At 43.5% G+C, this 19,723-nt stretch overlaps 1 protein-coding gene across 1 annotated transcript in view; it reads right to left on the bottom strand.

The window, feature by feature from the left end:
- Nucleotides 1–19,723, bottom strand: part of CD109 (CD109 molecule) — a 750,032-nt gene that overhangs the window by 47,809 nt on the left and 682,500 nt on the right. Inside the window, exons 28-29 of the mRNA XM_085610953.1 lie at nucleotides 9,927–10,082; nucleotides 9,761–9,826 (exon numbers count right to left, since the gene is read on the bottom strand). Of these exons, the coding sequence (XP_085467079.1) occupies nucleotides 9,761–9,826; nucleotides 9,927–10,082 (222 nt within the window). The remainder of the gene's footprint in view (nucleotides 1–9,760; nucleotides 9,827–9,926; nucleotides 10,083–19,723) is intronic.

The following is a 19,723-nucleotide window of genomic DNA, read 5'->3' on the forward strand; positions in this document are numbered from 1 at the left end:
CCAGGGTTACAAGTGTTTTGGGAGAAGGAACTAAGTAACTTCTTCCTTGCCACAGAAATCTCAGTAAACTACAATCTCATATTAATTATGATGGGATTGATTGTAGGATGGAATATTGTAGAGAGACTATCAAGATCACAGAAAATTGTGACCATAATATCTAAGAAATTAAGTGCATAAAGGGAGGTCTATATTTACTAATCTCAACTTCACGTGTGTACCATGAAGATATATGGCCGAAACGAGTAGGTCTGAAGTGTGATGCACATGCACTTCTGCACTTTGCTGTGATAAGGGTGATAATTTGAAAAAAGAAAACAGAAAAAAAGCTCAATAAATTACTCGCCCGAGTATTCTCTTGCTTTGCCGTCTTTCTGTGTTGGCTCTGGAAAAAACATGGTAGGTACCCTCGATGCATTTCTGTCAAGGGCAGCATGCGTCCTCTCTCGTGTAATTGAACTAACTGAGCGGCGTCAATCACTGAAGCCCTAGACTTCCCAGAACCGCTCCTCCATAGGAGGCAAAAGCACAGACAATGTCTCCACCCAGCTCCTTCCAATAGTCCCACTAGATCACACGGTGACTGCTCTTCCAGAACCCTCTTCTGTGATATTGACCACCCCCCCAATACCTACCAATGGTCTGGTCCCACAAACCCATTTGGATTCTAATAACGAACTGCCAGTTAAGAGAAGAAGGGGTGGTGGGCCACAGAAGCAAAAGCCAGCGAGAGCCACCCGAGCTCCTTAATCAAGGGGGAACATATCTACGTAAATTGACACGAGCCCTGGGTCAGCCCTACAATCACAGGTGAGGAGCCACATACTGGAAACCGAGCAACACCGTCTACACAGCAACCAGGGCTCAGTCATACAATTAGAAGAGCGCCCTGAATCTGCCCCCCCCCCCCGATTAACCTCAAGTGCTTCTTTTACAAGCCAATGTCCATCTTGAGAAGCCAAGGGAAGACATAATGGCAAATTCACATACCATAAGTATTTCAAACAAACAGGTGGCCCTGTTGATGGAGGAGGGACAATCTTCGGAGGCCAGAAAGATCTAAGATGGGGAAGATCGCTGATCCGTACCAGTCCCTGCACCTTACTCCAGCAGCTTCCCCACTCTTATTGGTTTTGGCAAACGTGCAGATCTTGCGGTAGGATCAACAAGAAATAACAAACAAACTAATGGACAAGTGCATGCATTGGCTGTCGTGTCATACAATTTATCTGGAAAGAGGGGGTGGTCCTTTGCTATACCAAATCATATCAAAGAGAATAGGATGGTTGGGCCCGTCTAGGAAAGAAATACTGGGTGATTTTGTGGTGATAAATGTGAATGACCAAGTAGTGGTTAGATCTATTTTAGCCCAGCTTTATAGAGCTCCCCCCAAGGGTACACAGATTATAGCCCTACCGCTGGAATATTTTTATAATCACTTCTTTCTGCTGGGCAAAGAACTCAGAGACCAGGCAAAGGGTGGCTCAACATGGTCCCACACATATGGCAATATTGGCACTACAGGGGTGACCCTCGGTAATAGATTTGCCCCCTTGTCCGACCAGGAAGTATGTGATTGACTATCCCCAGGCGGTAAACACCCCATAGAGGGTTTTGATAGACCAGTCAGCCCAGATACTGACACTCAAGGGAGCACTAAGATTACTGACCCCCAGAATGAGGCATACACACATTAAATTAAACTAGCGTCCTGGAATGTGGCGGGTATTGCCCATGAGTTAGGTAATGAGAACTGGCAAATTCTCTGGCAAACCCAGGATATCTCATGCCTACAGAAGACATGGGCAAAGGAATACATTTTTTTAAATGGTTACCGCTCATTCTAGACAGTGGCAACACCATCAGTATCAGGGAGAGCTAAGGGGGTGGGGGGGGGGACTCATAACATTAATCCCTTACACCTCAGCAATAAAAGTAAAGACGTTTGAATCTCAGGGTTTGTATTTTCACCTGCTGTTCCTAGACGTCGCCAGTGAGGGCAATTGGCTTTTAATTAATTATTGGAATAAAGCTTTTAGGGGTAACATTCATTTAGTGGTAGCTGAGCTGAATAGGGTGATAGATAAATTCACAAGGTTTGATAATAATGGTGCACTTAGTATTATCTGGGTGGGTGATTTTAACATGCATCTCTGCAAGAACAATCAAGACTGCGTTTTTGGTCTGGAAGACCCGTTAGGAAATCCAATTAATCATTTTGCCCGTAGTAAATACAGAAATAGCTTAAATAGGATGCTATATACCAGGAATATGATTATAGCCAACAACATGAACTCACCATAAGGCCATCTTGGGAAAACTTTTCATCGAAATGGTTACAAATCCACCATTGATTTTATTTTAGTCACTTGTCCTCTTAATAAGGTTACTCATGTAGATAACCTTTTTACGTCTTTTAGTGACCATGCCATTTTAACCTTCCAGCTTATCTTGAACACCAGAGAAAAGAGGCAGTACCAGAAAATAAAAACCCCAAAGGATGGTTTTCAACTAAAGTGGTCCCAAATTGACAAGATCAAACAAGTTCCTGGAATTATACTGAATATGCGGGACAACATTTAATACTGCATAGAACTAGACTCTTGCCCAGCAGTATTAATATCGCATTTAAAGGATCTCTTCGAGAAAGTAAAATTGGCCCTTACTCGGTATAAACCAGCGAAGAGTCAGACAGGCAAGCGCTGGTTTGACCCCCATGCACAAAAAACAGAAAAGCTCTCACTAAAGCCCTAAAAGTTCAACCAAGAAACATGGAGCAAATAAGATCACTGCATAGTGACTACAAGTCAGCAAGAAAGAAAAGAGAAAGGGTTATGAGGGAGGAGGCCTGGGCTGAGCTTGATCAGGCAGCTAAGACGGGAAATAGCATAGAATTTTGGAAAGTAGTTAACGCACCTTGCTTTAAAAACCCTAAGGATCCTACGTTGGACACTCATGTAGGCGAAGAAGCATGGGTGGTACACTTCGAAAACATCTTTGTTTCCAGCACCACCCTCCCCCACCTTCCAATAATCTAGATCTTAACCTGCAGGGTACCATGTCTTTCTCAGTCCTAGAAGTAAGAAGAGGTTTGGCGGCTTGTAGTGTCGGGAAGGATGATGATGGGGTACCGATTGATTTCTTCCAGGAAAATCAAGACCTGTGGGTCCCACTATTAACAAATGTTTTCAATAACATAGGTAAGGCTGTCCCCCGCCCTCCTGGAAACCTGGTGTAATTGTCCCGATCTATAAAAAAGGGGACAGGGGAAGCCCAAAGAATTATAGGCCAATTTCCCTGTTGGACACAACCGCCAAGCTCATGGGTCGACTCCTTCTATTGAGGTTGGAGGGGTTGGCCCAGGAAAAGAATATTTTAATGCAGGTAAAGTATGGGTTCCAACAGGGAGAGGGCTCCAAAGACCAGTACCTGAATCTATCATTAACCAAATACACCAGAGCAAAGGGGGGGTAAAATGTATATGGCCTTTATGGACCTGTCAGCAGCATTTGGGTGCATGACCCACTCCAAGCTCTGGCAGATAACGGAGGTGATGGGGATCGATCCAGCCATAATTAACGTTTTTCAACAATTATATTCAAACGCTACCCCACGTGTCCAATATGGCAAAAATGGGGAATGCACACGCCCCTTTAAGAGCACCAGAGAAGTTAGGCAGGGCTGCGTCCTATCCCGGTTTCTTTTTTCCATCTATACAAACGGCGTAGAGGCAGCCCTTCTGGGTGCATCTCTGGATGTCCCTGTATTCAATACTCAATGTTTCATAACATCATATGCGTCTTTTATAGCTTCACTGGACTTAAAAGTTAACCAAACAAAATCATTTGTCATCATAGCAGGCGCTGGCAAACATGATAAAGCCCTGCACCTCCATATGGAATCTGGTGAAATTGAAGTGGTAAACACCTTTCCTTACTTGGGGGTTCTCTTCGATATAAATCTAACATGGTCAAACCTGGTGGAGGGTAGGGTTTTAGGCATGGAGAGATATTTGACAGCTATTAGTATATGTAGTCAGCAGCTACATATGGGGCAGGAGTATGGGGTATGGCGTCGATAGGCTCGCTGCAAATACTTAAAGACAGATGTTTTAAGAATTTAGTGTCTCTACCGTCTTCTTATTCTAACTACATATTACACAAATAACTGGGCTTGAACTATACCTCAGAAACAATCTGATTAGCCCTTTTACTGTGGTTTTCTATTTGACGTAGGTACACGGTATTTTTTTTTTTTTTATTAACATTTTAACAGAAACATTGCTGATTGCATCGCATAATTACAAATCATGTTGTATACATACATCAGGTAGTGCGTTAATCAATTTATATCCCCTGGGTGTTTCCATGGTCTCGATAAGTGTTCCAATTGCCCCACACTCTTGCCCATTTTCGAGGACAACCTCTGTGGATAAATACTTCCCTTTCCGCTACCATGGCCTTATCTAGATCATGGCACCAATGCTGGTGCATGGGGGTTGCCGGCGCTCCCCAACGCTGTGCAATGTTGCGCTTAGCAATTGTAATCCCCAGCGTCGCCCAAGCCTGCGCCGCGTGGTTAAGGTCTGTGGGCTCCCATATATTAAGAAGGCAGCACCGGGGCTCCCCAGGGACCTCCACTCCACTTACTCGGGTGATACTAGCCATGACTGCCTCCAAGAATTGCGCTATATTGGGACAGTCCCATATTGTGTGCAGAAACGTGCCAAATTGTCCACATCCCCGTAAGCAAAAAGGCGTCTCCGCCCTCCCAATCCGGTGTAGCATTATTCTGGTATAGTACATTGTGTCAACTCTTTTTTGATTTCTCTTGTAAATGACTTTAAGGCAATTGATCTTTTAGAGATTTAGTTTTTCTATAGGTAACTTATGGACATAGCCCAAACAAGGTGCATAAATCTGGATCTTTTGTTATCAAGTGCGAATATTTTTTAATTATGTTGATGATCTTTTTGCTTTCTTTGCTATATGCTATTACAAGTATTGGCGCCTCTTTATTTTGTAGTTCCTCTGTCATTCAGGTTTGTTTTTCTTTTTGAGTGATTGGCATGTCTGCACGTGATTCCTTTTTACTCTTTTATTCTATTTTTCAGATCCTTTTGTGTGTATCCTCTGTTCTTTAATCTTGATGTTGTTTCTGCAAATTTCATTTCAGCATCTTCATCTGTGGAACAGTTCCATCACATTCCAATGAGTTCTCCATATGGGATGCTCTTTATCAATGGTGTTGGATGGAAGATGGTTCCGTGAAGTATACTGTTTGTCGATGTCTCTTTTCTAAAAAGAGTAGAATGAATTTCACATTGATTTATATAGATTTGAGTATCTAGAAAATGTATGTCTGCTTTATTGGTTGTGAATGAAAACCCTATGTTGTTTTGATTTAACTTGTCAAAGTACTTCATGAAGTCATTGTTGTTACCATTCCATATTAAAACATTTTGTCTATATATCTGACCCATAGTATTATGTTTTCCAGTTCCTCTTAATTTTCTGTTACCCACGTCAGTTCCCTTTCCCACCAGCCCATCACAAGATTTGCATAATTCGTTGAGAAGGAAATGCTATTGCGGTGCTACATTGTTGATGAGAAAACTTGTGGTTAAATAGGAGAACAGTATTCGTCAGACATATTTCAATCATTGTTAAAAGCATCTTGCTTTTGTTGTAGTTCTGTGATTTGTCTTTGTTTCAAAAAGTAGGTGCATGCCTGCAATCCTATTTCGTGTTTTATCGAAGTGTACAACAACACTACATCAATTGTTGCCATCATGTAATTTTCATTGCAACTGGTCTCTGCTTTTATTCGTAGACAATCTCCAGTGTCTCCTAAATATGAACTTAGACTGTGAGCAATTGGTGTTAGATAGATATCCACATATATGGACACATTTTCATATAACAAGTCACAAGAAGTCACAAGAAGAAACAATATTTCTCCCAGGATGATCACAGAGAGCCTTATGAATTTTAGGGAAAAAGTATATTGTTGGAAGAGTAGGTTGATCTTTTAGTAAGAAATGGTATTCATCATCATTGATTACATTCACATCATGCCACTGTTGTCATTTATTTGTAAATTCTATTATCATCTGTTTGACTGGATTAGAATGCAACTTAGCATGTTTAGTCACATCATTGAGTTGTCTGTAGTCTTCTTTCAAATAATCGCATTTATTCAGTAAGATTATATTGCCTCCCTTGTCAGCAGGTTTAATTATTAATCGTGCATTTTCCATAAATATATATCTTTCAATGGTAGATTTTCATTTTTTTGATTGTCTTGTTTTAGTAATTTTTTCCAATTCTTTTATTATAGTATCTGAGAAGAGATCAATGTTATTCCCTGGAGATAGCAATGGACAATATTTAGATTTTCTTTTTAGTTTACTGAAAGTGTGTTGATCTCTTTCTATCAACAGTTTATGCAGATTCTCATTTTCTGTCATATCTTCTTCATTAGGATCATACATGAGATCAAACATGTTTTTGAGAACCGGAATTTGTTAAATTCTTAGTGCAGTATCTTTTTCTATGGTTGATCTTTCAGCGGTTGGTTTTAGTGGTTTATTTGCATGAATGTTTGCCAATTTTAGTCTCTGTATACATATTTATATTGGTCAATCATTCATCTATATAATTAAAGGGGCTTACAGAGAAAAAGTAGAGTCCTTTATTGAGTAAAGATCTTTCATCCTTTGTTAATTCATGATTGGAGTGATCAATTATTAGATTAGTTTAATAGTTACTTCTTGTTTAGGCTGCATAGATGAGATTGTCTTATTTCGTGTTGATCTTCTTGTCTTTTTAAAGACTTTGAATTGCCTCTGCCACATCCCCCGCCTACTCCTCTTCCCTTGCCTCTTCCTCTTGTCATTGTCTGATCTGGATGCATTAGCCTCATTTCCTCAAAAAAAAAGAAAAGTGGTCTTTAGTGAGAGGGATCAGCTATGTGTTCCTTCACTTACGTCTTTTATTATTAGTTCTGTTTTAAAGCTTTGAATCTTTGGGCAAATGTAAGGATTCTCTCTTGGTTGTAATGCATCTCGTCTCTTGAGAATTTCCTCTTTTTGCGTTGCTGCGTTTCATCCTCATACCTTTCTAAGCGGGTCTCCATTCTTTTCTTAACTTAATGGATTCATCTTTGTTTGTATTTGAGGTGCCACCAATCTCCTTCATCAATCCCAACTGCACAATGCAGGGTGAAAGTTCCAGAGTGCGGCCCAGGACAGAAGAGAGCACTCAAACCAATTATTTCTTAATGAAAATAAACTAATGAGTGCAAATTATTGCAACCTTAGTGATAATCATCGTGTTTATTCACTTTTACGTCCCCTTTCTCAGTGAAGGAAGGCTCTGGATACTACATACTGGACTGAAATGCATAGCCAAAATAGGATACACTAGTTATTTTTAGAGGTCCAATTAACTGAATACATTTATACAGATCACAGGAAGGAATAGTAAATACAGCGCTTTTAATTTATTTCAGTCTTTTTTGTGTTAGACATTGTGTTTTATTCTATTGGATAACATTTAATGTATTAAACTATGTTCATGTCACAAATAATTGTCTGATGTAACTGGACATAAAAATGGCACAGTGAAAATTTCACAAAAGTATTTATGAGTAAATGTAGTAGTATTCCTGTAGTCCTTCACATGCTCTTAAATTCATTAGTGGTTTGTGAATTAGCAATTAAACACCTAAAAGGATAATATTCACATACAATTTGTAGAAACAGAAAGGACTGTGCCTTCTTTGTCAATTCACAAAGGGATTCTTGCTTATCTGTCATATTCCTGTAGTAGAACTTCACTCGTGAACTCCTTTGTGAATCAGCCCCACAATACTTAAATTATGCCGGGCAATGTTCACACACCTATGTCTTTGCTATTCAAAATAATTGGCAGAAAATTATTTTGATAAAATCCCCACAACTTACATAGCAATATTACTGGGATAAACCCTTCAAATGGTCACAATTTACTACAGAAGAAGCACCATTAGATAGACATTGCCTACATGCAGTGTCTCCATTCTTTTGTGCAGCTTACAAAACAGCACCAAATGAATAAGATGTATGTAGATGTATGGAAGTAATTTAGTTAAGTTTTCATACCAAATAGTAATGTAGATGACACTTCATTGAAATGTTTACCCATTACATAATTCCAAGATGACAAACTTACATTTTTAGGTTGCAAAAAATCTGGGGGTTTTTAAATCAGTTTTTTCCCAAAAAAGAATAATAAGAAAAATTGTACTAAAATGGATTAACATATATAAACAAAACCACCACCATTTTCTTTATAACATAATTAAACTCACATTCCTAGAGCTTGACAGTAAGAAGTTTTTATAATTTGAGTCTGTAGAACTCTGGTATTATCCCCAAGATCAAGTAAAATATACAGATTTTTACTTCACTGCAAAAACATATTGTCTGTGTAAAGGTACTGATTTTCTATTCTCAGCAAAAGTACTGTATCTCAAGACACAATTAAGCCATTATTTCCGGAATCCATGTTTCTACATAGAGCACTTATTCTTCAAGTTCATCAATCCTTTCACCTTCTCAATTTTGCTTATCTGGCATTTTACAAATTTCAAAATCCTTAACTTTTTGTCAGGCACTAGCTTTGCACCATTTTATTACCAAGAATTAGCTCAATCTAAAACTCTTTGCTCTCTGAGAAAATATGTCTTTTTGAATGATTGTTAGTAATCTAGGTTGTTGAAGGACAACAAATTTGGCCTGGTACTAGCCCTCTCTTCTAATGAGAGTGAAACTGTTTCTTCAGAAAGTGAACCCAAAACTGCTATTCAATTGTTTCTTTAAGGAAGCCACTTCAGAACTGCTGACAAGCCCTTGTATTCTCGCGTTGGGATGGTAGTAATGCTCTGCTCCATCAACCCACCAGACTCCACACTGGCACCTATTAAGGGCATCCTACCCACATCTCATCCAGTGCCTGAAAAAATATTACTGCATCAATCCCATCCTGATGCAACTCCATTGGTTCCGCTTGCTGGCCCGCACCATTTTGAAAACCAGCAGCATCATTTGCAAAGGCCTCACAACAAGAACTTTGTAGAGATGATCAGCATCTTGCAGATAATCTGATCACCTTTGGTGGTTCTCGTCTCACCTACAGCCAGGACACCATCAGAATAGACTAAGAAGTGCAAAAAAGAAGAAAGAAAACAAGATAGCAGGCCATTTTCATGTATGCATCCTGAATGTGAAACACCATCCACTTACCCATCAGAAATGTCCCAGCTCTACTCCAATTTAGGAGAGAGTTGTAGGCACACATCTTTAAAGAACACTATATTAGAATGCATTACCAGACCACAAACCAGAAATGTCTCTTATCTGCTCATTGACGTTATGCTTGTCTTTGATCCTTTTGGCTTGGTTCCCTCTAATAGAAATACCCCATACATACAACTATTCCAGAAAATACATCAGAATCTCTTAAACTGCACTTTGTTTCCATGATGTCATCTTACCTATTTGATACCATCAATGCCACGTGTGTAAACATGCAGTGTGAAAGCTAGTTTGTTCAGCTATTTACGAAACCCACAAGCTGCATCACTTTAGCATGTTCATCTGAACTGGAGAGCCTACTCCAGCTTAGTTTCTATATTGCAATTGAGTGTGAGTTGAGTTACTCTTGCACATGTATGTGGTAGCCATGGCTATATCAAGAACATGGTTAAAATGACCTACCTGAAATACTGCCAAACCAACTCCGTGAGCAGACACATTAATTTCCAAAGGCTGTGTAACTTCTATCTATTTCAAAATAAAATTACAGTGAAAGATTCATTGGTATAACGTCGATGTTTTTAAAATCATTTTTGCTAAATATTATTTTTTCAATAACACACTTCACCTGTTTTTTCTGAAAAAGGAACCGGTTTACATCATCCACCTTAAATGCCACAGTGTTGTTCGGATTTGTTGCACTCACAAAAACACTCATATCTGTTGTCCCGACTGTCGCTAAAGAGGCTATGGTAGACAACGCCTCCAAAGCCAGTATTGTATCCTATGGACAAAACACAGTGTTAATACATTCAAACACATATATATATATATTTTTAAATAAGGAGTTCTTCGAAGTTTCCAAAACCTAATAAACATGCAAATAATCGTAATAAAGAATGCACAAAGCATATCTAAGAATTGTGACATATAATATTTAAAAGTAGTTATGTAAAACTGAAAACAGAGGCAAACATGTATAGCCTTCACCTATACCTTCAACAACTCACTTGGCTGGCTCACAAGGCAGTGGTGTAAAATATGAATACTTAAATACTTAAACAAAGCACTGCAATCCTCCTGGTACTTAGATTACAAAGAAGGTCAGGTAATATTCCAAAGAAGCGATTCACAGATGCACCATACTTATCCAGTACCGGCTCTGTGCAGTTACCAGTCGACATATTCAGAAGAGGTGATTCAATAACCATATGTTCGCTGTTCTCTATATTGCCCCTAAACAATTGTTAACACCTGGCTAGCGTCTTCGCTTATTCCATATGCACACCTCAAAGTCCTAAAAATGCTAGCACCCCTTCCCCCAAACATGTACAAACGTCTTGATTTCGGTGAACTAGTGAACTGAATATACAGGGCCTGATTTAGATTCTGGTGGGACCTTGATGGAGTGGGCTTTTTTGGTGGTCTTCCCAACATCCTACCTAGTGTTCCCCCCTCGCCCGATTTAGATGCTGCATTGCAATGAGCAGGACGACTGAAGTGGTCCTGTCGACACTGCCAGGACTTCACTCCCTGCCCCTTTGGCAGGATGGGATGTAGGAGGATGCAGTGGGACTCTGTTGGTATTTGGTTCCCTCCTACTTTGAGGCGGAGGAAATGGACAAAAAAGGGTGAATACTCAACTTTTTTGTGGTTGAGGCTACAGTTTCCTCCTCTTCTCCTTCATCCAGGTCCCCCTGACTGACGGACCGGCACCCCGTTTTGACGGACTTGAAGGTAAGTGTTGGAGGTGCTGTGCAGAATGTAAACATAATGCACAACACACACACACACACACACACACACACACCACCCCCCCCCACCCCCTATATATATGTGAATTATGTAAAAAATAAACGTCGCTTACCTTTCTCCCCACCTCCAGGGTCACCCCCGTTAGTACTCGACCGACAGGATGCCCGCAGGCCAACATAAACATCCATATCTGCTCTGGGGCTCCGCCATCAGGAAGGCAACAGCGGGTGGTTTGCCAGCACAGAAGACCGCCACCACGGCGGTCTTCTGTCTACTGCATATACATCTAGATAGTGCGGGCGGTGCAGTCAGCTCAGTAATGTTTCAGAGACCACTGCGGTGATGGGCCGGCGGTCGGACTGCCAAGATCTAAATCAGGCCCATAGGTGCAATTGATGTGCCTGGAAGCAACTGGCTTAAATGTAGACAATGTGCTTATTTGCAGTTGAGGCTAAGCCTCCATTCTTCAGACCCAGACATTCCAAGATGCATCTAAAAGTCTCACTAAACACTTTATTCACGTTATTAGCTAGATTTCAAAATATGAGACACTGACATCATTTTTCACTTCTTCCCAAACAGGTTAACATTCAAATTTGAGAGTTTGTAGATTGAGCAGCGCATCCTCGAAGGACCGATGCTTGGGCCCAGTCATCAAAATGTTGATTTGTGTTAGAGGATCCAAAGCTTTTTGTTCATTTAGTCCCTGCTTCCCAAAGGCACATTCACTTCCTGAGGATCCTTCCACACTGCTATTTCTTACCTGCAGTATAGCAAAGCAAGTCACACAAACTTCCTTCTTGCATTCATCAATATAATTCCAAAACTGAGACTAAACTGCCAGCCAACAAAGGTTATTAGCTTGATATCCTCTAAGCAAATAACACTTATCTGGGGGAAATTATTGAAATTTTACTGATCCTGAAAGTGTCTTTCAAGATTATAAATACTGTTTTAACATAAAAGCGTAAGTGTCACCCTGCTGAGGCAAAGAGGCAGTTTTGTTATTTGTCATCTCATGGGCTGTTACAAATCAGTTACTAGGTGATCTATAGTTTAGGGAAAAACAGATCACTACAATTTCCGTCTATACCACTTGCCACAAATGTCACAGTCAAAGGATTAGGACATATATACTTTTGTTTTTCATTTTGTATTAGGAGGCTCTTCCTTCTAAACAGCTGCTTCCATGCCACAAACTATGCGTCAGGAATTGGGTTCCTAGCATCCTAGCAGTTATCTCAACAATTCCCATTTGGTCTGCAGCCTATTCTGTTTCCGAGACACAAGTTACTTCCAAATGAAATACTCATTTCCAAATAAAATACTCCTTGCCACAGTGGAGTTGAAGTGCTACCCCTTGATAATACAAATTGACCATGCCCCTCTTGTCTTGCTGGCTACACACAGAAATACGAACCATTGAGTCCTCTGTTGGTTCTTGCTTATCTAAACCTTATAGCTCAAGAAGGGTTTTCCTCAAGAATGTGGATTTGTTCCAGGTGTTGGGTTTTTCCCTGACACAATGTCATGGTTTTAGAAGGGCATATGTGACACTTTGAGTGTTACACATTGAATGGAAATGGAGGGTGCCACACATTACCTGTACATGCCGCCATCACACATGAGCTCTGTAGAAAACTGGGTTTTTGTTGCAGCACCCCCCACTTTTTCCTGGTATCTTGTAAAACTTTGACTGAAAGTGTGCCGGGTTCCTGCTAACCAGGTCCCCAGCACCAGTGCTCTTTCCCTAAACTGTATGATTGTCCCACAGTTGGCACACCTTTAGGAATCCTTAAGTCCCTAGTAAGTGGTACCCCTGGTACCCAAGGCATTGGACCTAATGAGGGTCCCTAACTGCTGCAGCACAAATTATGCCACCGTAAGGGGCCCATCATCAAGCTCATGCAAACTGCCATTGCAGGGTGTATGTCTTGTAGCAGAGAAAACTTAAGAATCAACATGGCACACATCCCTGTGTGCCATGCTTTTCAGCACTACATGTGTTATAGGTAAGTCACCCCTATAGTAGGCCTTATCACCCTAAGGCAGGGTGCACTATACCAATGTGAGGGCCTATCTGAAAGAGTGGCCCTTAGATATTAGCAGTACACAGAGAAGTCATGACGAGTACATGGGCGGGACACTCATGAATATGATTTCCGCAGCTACATGATGGCTTCACTGTACCTCAGTGTTTGGTACCAAACACCTCATCTTAATAAACCCACACTGATTGCAATGCTGGTTGTATTAATAAATGCACACAGAGGGCACCTTAGAGGTGCCCCCTGAAAATGTACTGACTACAAATGTGTTGACTGACTGGTCTCGACGTGTAGGTCAGAGTCGACATTTCCTTATAAACTGCGGTTATTTCCTGAGAGAAGATCACTGTTTGGCTGCATCTGATGGCTCAGTGGACTGCTGCACTCTCTCCAGGATTCTGTGTTTGACCTCGTGGTCACAGGACTTAATCCCAGGGCGTTCGCTCAGCTTTTCATCCTACTGAGCTTGGTATATTGAGTGGATGAGACGAAAGATCTAAAAATGAATGGTGAATGTGAGCTTTACAACTACCCATGTTATGTTCTGCAAGGTAGCAGGTTTTACACTTGATGCAGCAGTGTTAGCGGCTGGTAAAGAAAGCCAGGTCACACCCAGAGTATGACATCTACATACCTCAACCAGGGATTGCAAAAAATCAGGATGGGACGGGAGATTTTCAAGACTCACATTCCTTCCTCATTTTCCCTTCCAGAAGAGACGGTAGGTTGGGGCTTAGCATGAAGAAATAGGGGAAGGAGCTACTAGCAGACACTAAAATCTCCCTGTGACCAGTGGCATTCTTCTTCCACTGGAACAGGGAAAGACTCTCAATCTCTCATCTAATCACAAGCGAGGTTGCCCAAACACACGAACACCCCAGGCAAAACACCTATATAAGCAGTCACATCTTTCCACGTGTTAAGGAGGATCGCGCAAGAACTATTCTCCACGCTGTTACTTGAAGCATAAAAGGCCATTTTATTAGGACAAGGTTGCACCAGTTAACTTTATGAACAAACCATCAATGCAAATAATATATAACTTTTATGTAACCATACAGCTCCTTCTTCCCAGCCATCCTCCTTTTCACTCTGCGGCCTCCTCCATATCCTCCATTCTCACCTTCACTTGCCCTCCAAACATCCTCTCTTGAATTTCCTCCATTGCTCATTGAAGCCCGCCCTCAGTCACCTGTGTACCCTCCCCCCCCCCAAGGGGTGGATCCACCCGTATGTGACACACCACCTCTCCAGAGTACCGCTGCACCTAACATTCCGCAACCTGTCCTAAACTGGCACGAGGAACCATCACCGTACCATTCTCCAACAACCTGTAGAGTGGGTGGGTGGCCTATCTTAACTTACCCTACCTGGTGGTGCTAGGTGTCAGGAAGAGGCCGGATCCTCCCCTCCTGACACCTTTATAGCCCACCCTATTCCTTCCCCTCATCCCACTCCCTTGACCCACTCCTTCCGGCCTGCGAAAAGTTCCCCAGGGGACGACTGGTCTGCAACCTTCACTTTCTCCGGGGGAAGACTGGTCTGCGACCTTCACTTCCCACAGGGCCTGACAGCACAATAACCACACTCCACGCTGTGACTTGAAACTGAAAAGGCCATTTAATTAGAACAAAGTTGCAACAGTTAACTTTATTAATAAACAATCAAGGCAAATAATATATAACTTTTATCACAACCATACAGCTGAATCTCCCCAGCCATCTGCAAACCATCTCACCTGTTTCACTCCCCTCTTTTCACTCTGCGACCTCCTCCATATCCCCCATTTCACCTTCACTTTCCCTCCAAACATCCTATCTTGAATTTCCTCTGATGCTCCTTGCATCCAGCGCCCTGCGCTCAGTCACCTGTGTACCCTTCCCCCCCGAGCGGTGGATCTGCCCGTTTGTGACTCACTACCCCTCCAAAGTACTGCCAACCAGGGAACCCCCTGTAGGGCGGTTACCTGCCCCCCAAACAGTTCCTATGCACCTTTCGCCAACTCTCTCAATATTCCCTGCGACACCAGATGGATTACAAAATCTACTAATCACATCTCGCATTTCCATCATATAATATGCATTCCCCAGCTGCGAAAGGTACATCTTCTCATCCCTGACAGGAGTGGCTCCTCCAACTTAAGCCCCGCATGGGCGATCACTTTTATGTCCCTCGCCTGGCAGAAAACCCCTATTCAATTTCCTGCAAGCTTTTTCAATAGCTGCATGCTTGACAGCACCACTCCATACTTTGCGAGACACAAACTCAGTCCATATTAAGCATGTTTCATCAAAATTCCTCTTTATCACCTCCAAATCCCTCTGCATGTGCTGCAGTATTGTCAGTCCCGACAAACGTACCAGATCGTTCTCTCCCAAATGTAAGACCAACATTTCTGGGCAGCCTCTTTATGGTACCATTTTTGTCAGCCATGGCAATAAAGCACCCCATCGCATGCCCCCTTTTCCCCACCAACAAAACGTTGTGGTGGCTGCTCCCCAAACCCAGGTTACGTCTGTACACCTGTTGGTCTGCATATTTGCCTGCCCAGTGGACATACAAATGTCCCTCGATCCAGGTGACCGTCTTGGTTCCCGGATCCTACAACACAAAGAAATAGATTAGTCTTGAACACCCCTCCCCCTTTCACGCAACTACCTCCTACCCTTGCCCTACCTCAGGCCTAGTCCCTTATTTGCGCACATATCTCTCGCAGCACCTAGACCTCCATATACCAAGCTGGCAAATTTTGCCCCAGGACCATCCTAAATGCTCAGCTGCAGTAGCCACGCCAATGTGGAAGGCGTGCGTCCTAACCTGGCTGGATACTTGCCTATTTTCCGTTGCGCCATGCGTAAAACAGCTATGAGCTGAAAAGCCGTTACTCGTCCCCCTGCTGCCTGGTAAAAAATCCCCGCTGACGGCTGTCCCTGTCGTGAAATATAGTCCTTCCACTCCCATTCCTGGCACGCGAGATTGTAGCCACTCTGATTCATCCAAACCAATCTCCCTCTGCCTGCCTGATCCCTTTTGGAGCGATTCAGACAGATCTCCAAGTGGCCCTGGTCCAGTCTATCTTCCTCATAGGACACCCCCAATTGCTGTGCCATATCCAACAACTCTGATACACGAAAAGCCCCGAAAAACATCCAAATCATACATAGCCTAAATATCAACACCTCAAATAAGTCGTAACAACAGTCTGGCAAAACTCCCAATAAACCTTGTAACATTTCAAATGTTATAACCTCCCTCAGAATTTCCCTCCCCCAACACCCCGTTTGCACCCCTAACCATTCAACATCCTGCTCAAGATTTCATCCTTGGTGGGATCAAAACCTAAATATAGTTTTCTGCAAAAAAATATCCCTGTCAAATTTCCTGCTATTGTAGTCTGTGACAGCCCCTTATAAATGCAACGCAGAACAAAATTCAACACTCCCTGTTCTGTGTCATGTCATGTAAGACTCGGTGTAGCTACAGATTGGCCCATAAACTCCCCAAATTCAGACCACACCTGCTTGTGGCTCCTTCTTGTGGATTCCACCAAGGGCCTCTTGACCAGGCCTATCACTTTCACTCCCCCCATGGAGCTCTGTCTTGCATTCCTCCATTTGAGGCGCCAGTCTTCGAAATCACTGCCACTGCGAACGAGACAAAGCATCCGCAATGTCATTGCTGGCCCCTGGGACATGCTTGGCACGAAAAAAGCACATTCAGCTTTAAACACCTCAGCAAAACCTACGCGACAACCGCAAAACCCTAAAATCCCTCTCTTTCTGCCTGTTCACCAGTTTCACCACTGTCATGTTGTCTACATGGAAAAGCACCGCCCAATTCTGTAGTTCGGCACCGCCAGCGCCACCAACAGTGGAAAAAACTCCTAAAAAGCGATGCTCCGTCCCTGCCTCAACCAGTGTGTCGGACACTCCTCAGTGCACCAACGACCACCCCAAAACAATCCAAAGCACCTGCCGCATCTGAAAAGATCTGCACCTGCCAAACTGTATTTTCTTCTACAAAATCCAAAGACACACCATTGAACTTGGCCAAAAATATCTGTCATACTCCCAGATCTGGCCTGATTTCTATTGAAATCTGCACCCTGTGGTGCGGCAGCACTGCTCCCGACATTGCCATGTCGAGGTACCAGCAGAACGTTCTCTCTGCATCTCACCACCATGGAAGCAAAATTCAGGAAACCCAATAGCTTCTACACTGCTCTCAACTCAATCTTTCTTTCACCCACCACCCATAACAGAAAGGCCTGGATGGCTTCCACTTTTTCTATAGGTAGCCATGCCAGCCAGTGTACAGAGTCCAGTTCAAGCCCAGGAAGTCTGCAGCTGCCATTTTTTCTGGTGCCAAAGGCACCCCAAACTCCAGTGTCAGTCCCTCAAATTGATACAGTGCCCTCGCGCAACCCCCAGGGGCTCCCACCCCTACAAACAAAAAGTCGTCCAGGTAATAAGACACCCCCCCCCCCCCCCGGTGGCCACTGATCTTCATAAACACCCACTGCAGGAACGTACTGAACATTTCACAGTGCGCAAGAAATCGCACAGCCCATTGGCAAGACTTTTTTCACATATATGGCGCCCTCAAACTGCATCCCCAGCAGCAGAAAATCCACTGGGTGTACTGGCAAGAAACGAAACACAGATTTAAGATTGCATTTTGCCATTTCTGCGCAATCGGATGGCATCATCGACTGAGGCGTACAGCACCCTCAAGTCTTCCTCCGCAATTAAGTCATTAACAGACCCCCCTTCTGGTCATGATAGGCGGTGAATCATCCTCAACTCCCCTGTGTCTTTTTTAGGCACCACACCCAGAGGCAATATCATCAAATCCTCCAGGGGCCAAACCGTGAATGGACCTGCAATCCTCCCTTCTTCAACTTCCTTTTTCAATTTTGCTGTTACGACCAGTGGCAATTCTCTGGTTTATTTCAACTTGTCTGCCCATCTACGCCCCCTCGGACCGTGGTATCCTACCTGGAAGCCCTTCATGAAACCCCACTGTATTCGTAATGCTGCCTCCCTGTCAGGGTAAATCGAGATCCACAAGCCCTTGGCCTCAATCCTAACTGGGGTAGGGGCCCTAAGGCCCAGACTGTCCTTGCCCCTTCTTAGCCCTCCAATGTTCTGATAAGGTGGCCAAGGTAAAACGCTGTGTGAGTGAGTGCATTCCCCCACATTTGGAGCATTTGTGTTTAAATTTACAAGGGTGCCTGGAACAAAATCCCTTATTAAAGTTCCAACATGCCCCTGTGGTGCCTCCTGCCTGCTTTGGAGGGACACCTGATCCTCCTGCCGCAAAACTAGACCCTCCCACTCCTTGCTGAGCGGGACGCACCAGAAAGGACAGATACGTCACCGGCAGGCCGCTGGCCATATGGGTAGATGCTGGGGATTGCGTGGAGGACATCCATTGCATCCATAGCTCCTGGTCCACCTTGCACCAAGGTTTGTCTGGGTTAAAGCTGACCATGGCCCTAAATTCTTCGTCACAGCTCGGCCAGGCAAAACCCCCAAAATGCATCTGTGCCTTCCGAATAATGTCCATATACTTCAGGAAGACAATCGCCCTGTCTAAATATTTCTCACAGTAAATGCTAGCAGAAATTAGGAAAGCTGAAGTCCAATTCTCCATATTAATGGATACTCTCGGTCTACTCGTCAACTCTGACTCCTTCACTTTTGCACCCTCTTTAGCCTGTATCTCCCTATGCAGTAATTTGAAAACGTCGACATATTCATGCCTCCATAGCCTATTCTTTGTTTTGTCAGACAGATGTGACTCCAATGGCATCGCCAGCCCCATATATGGTCATTTCTTGTGGTGTTTGTCATCCATTTTGTCCTCCGTTCCTTCAATCCCATCCACCTTGTTTGTCTGGACACTTGAGCCCACTAACTTCTCCATGCCACTGTTGTTCTTGCCCAATACAGGCGCCGCAGCTGCACCTGTGTCTGCTAAGTCCCTCACTGTCCCTTTGCCCACACCCACCGACCGGCAGGTTTTTGCCTTCCCAGCTTTAGCTCCCACATCCCATGCTTTTCACCAGTACCCTTTACCTGCCAGTCCTCCTTGGACATCTTTGTCCTTGCCCCGGCAGCCGGTCTTCTTCTGTCCCATCAGCTTCAACTTGTCCTTGGCCGCATTTGCCTCCTAAAAAACACCAACCTTCCTGGTTGCCATCTCCGGTACCCCAGAGCCCCCTTTCCATTCATCCTCATCACATACTTCAACCTCTTCCAAATCGTTAGTCTCATCCCCATAACCCAGCACTAGCTCAGCCTCATTCCCCACTGGCCCCCACACATCCTCCTGTACCACTGTCTTCTGTCACTTCACACCCACTCCTCTCTTTCAAACGCACCCATTTGCTGATGCAGTTTCTGCGTGATCCCTCTCTGAAAGGTAGGCTGCCGCAGACACCCCTGCTGCTTCCGACCAGTGCCACACAGGCCATCGCGCACCGCACACGTGCCATGCCGCTCCTACTGGCCTCACCTGCCGGTTTGAATCCACCCAGGCTGCTCCAACCTCCAGCCTGCCTCTCTCTGGGATTCCTCCCTTAATGCAGCCTTGCCAGCACCAGCGCTTTGCGGCGCTG

This window comes from Triturus cristatus, chromosome 6 (assembly GCF_964204655.1).
Source record: "Triturus cristatus chromosome 6, aTriCri1.1, whole genome shotgun sequence".
In the NCBI taxonomy this organism is placed as follows: domain Eukaryota; kingdom Metazoa; phylum Chordata; class Amphibia; order Caudata; family Salamandridae; genus Triturus; species Triturus cristatus.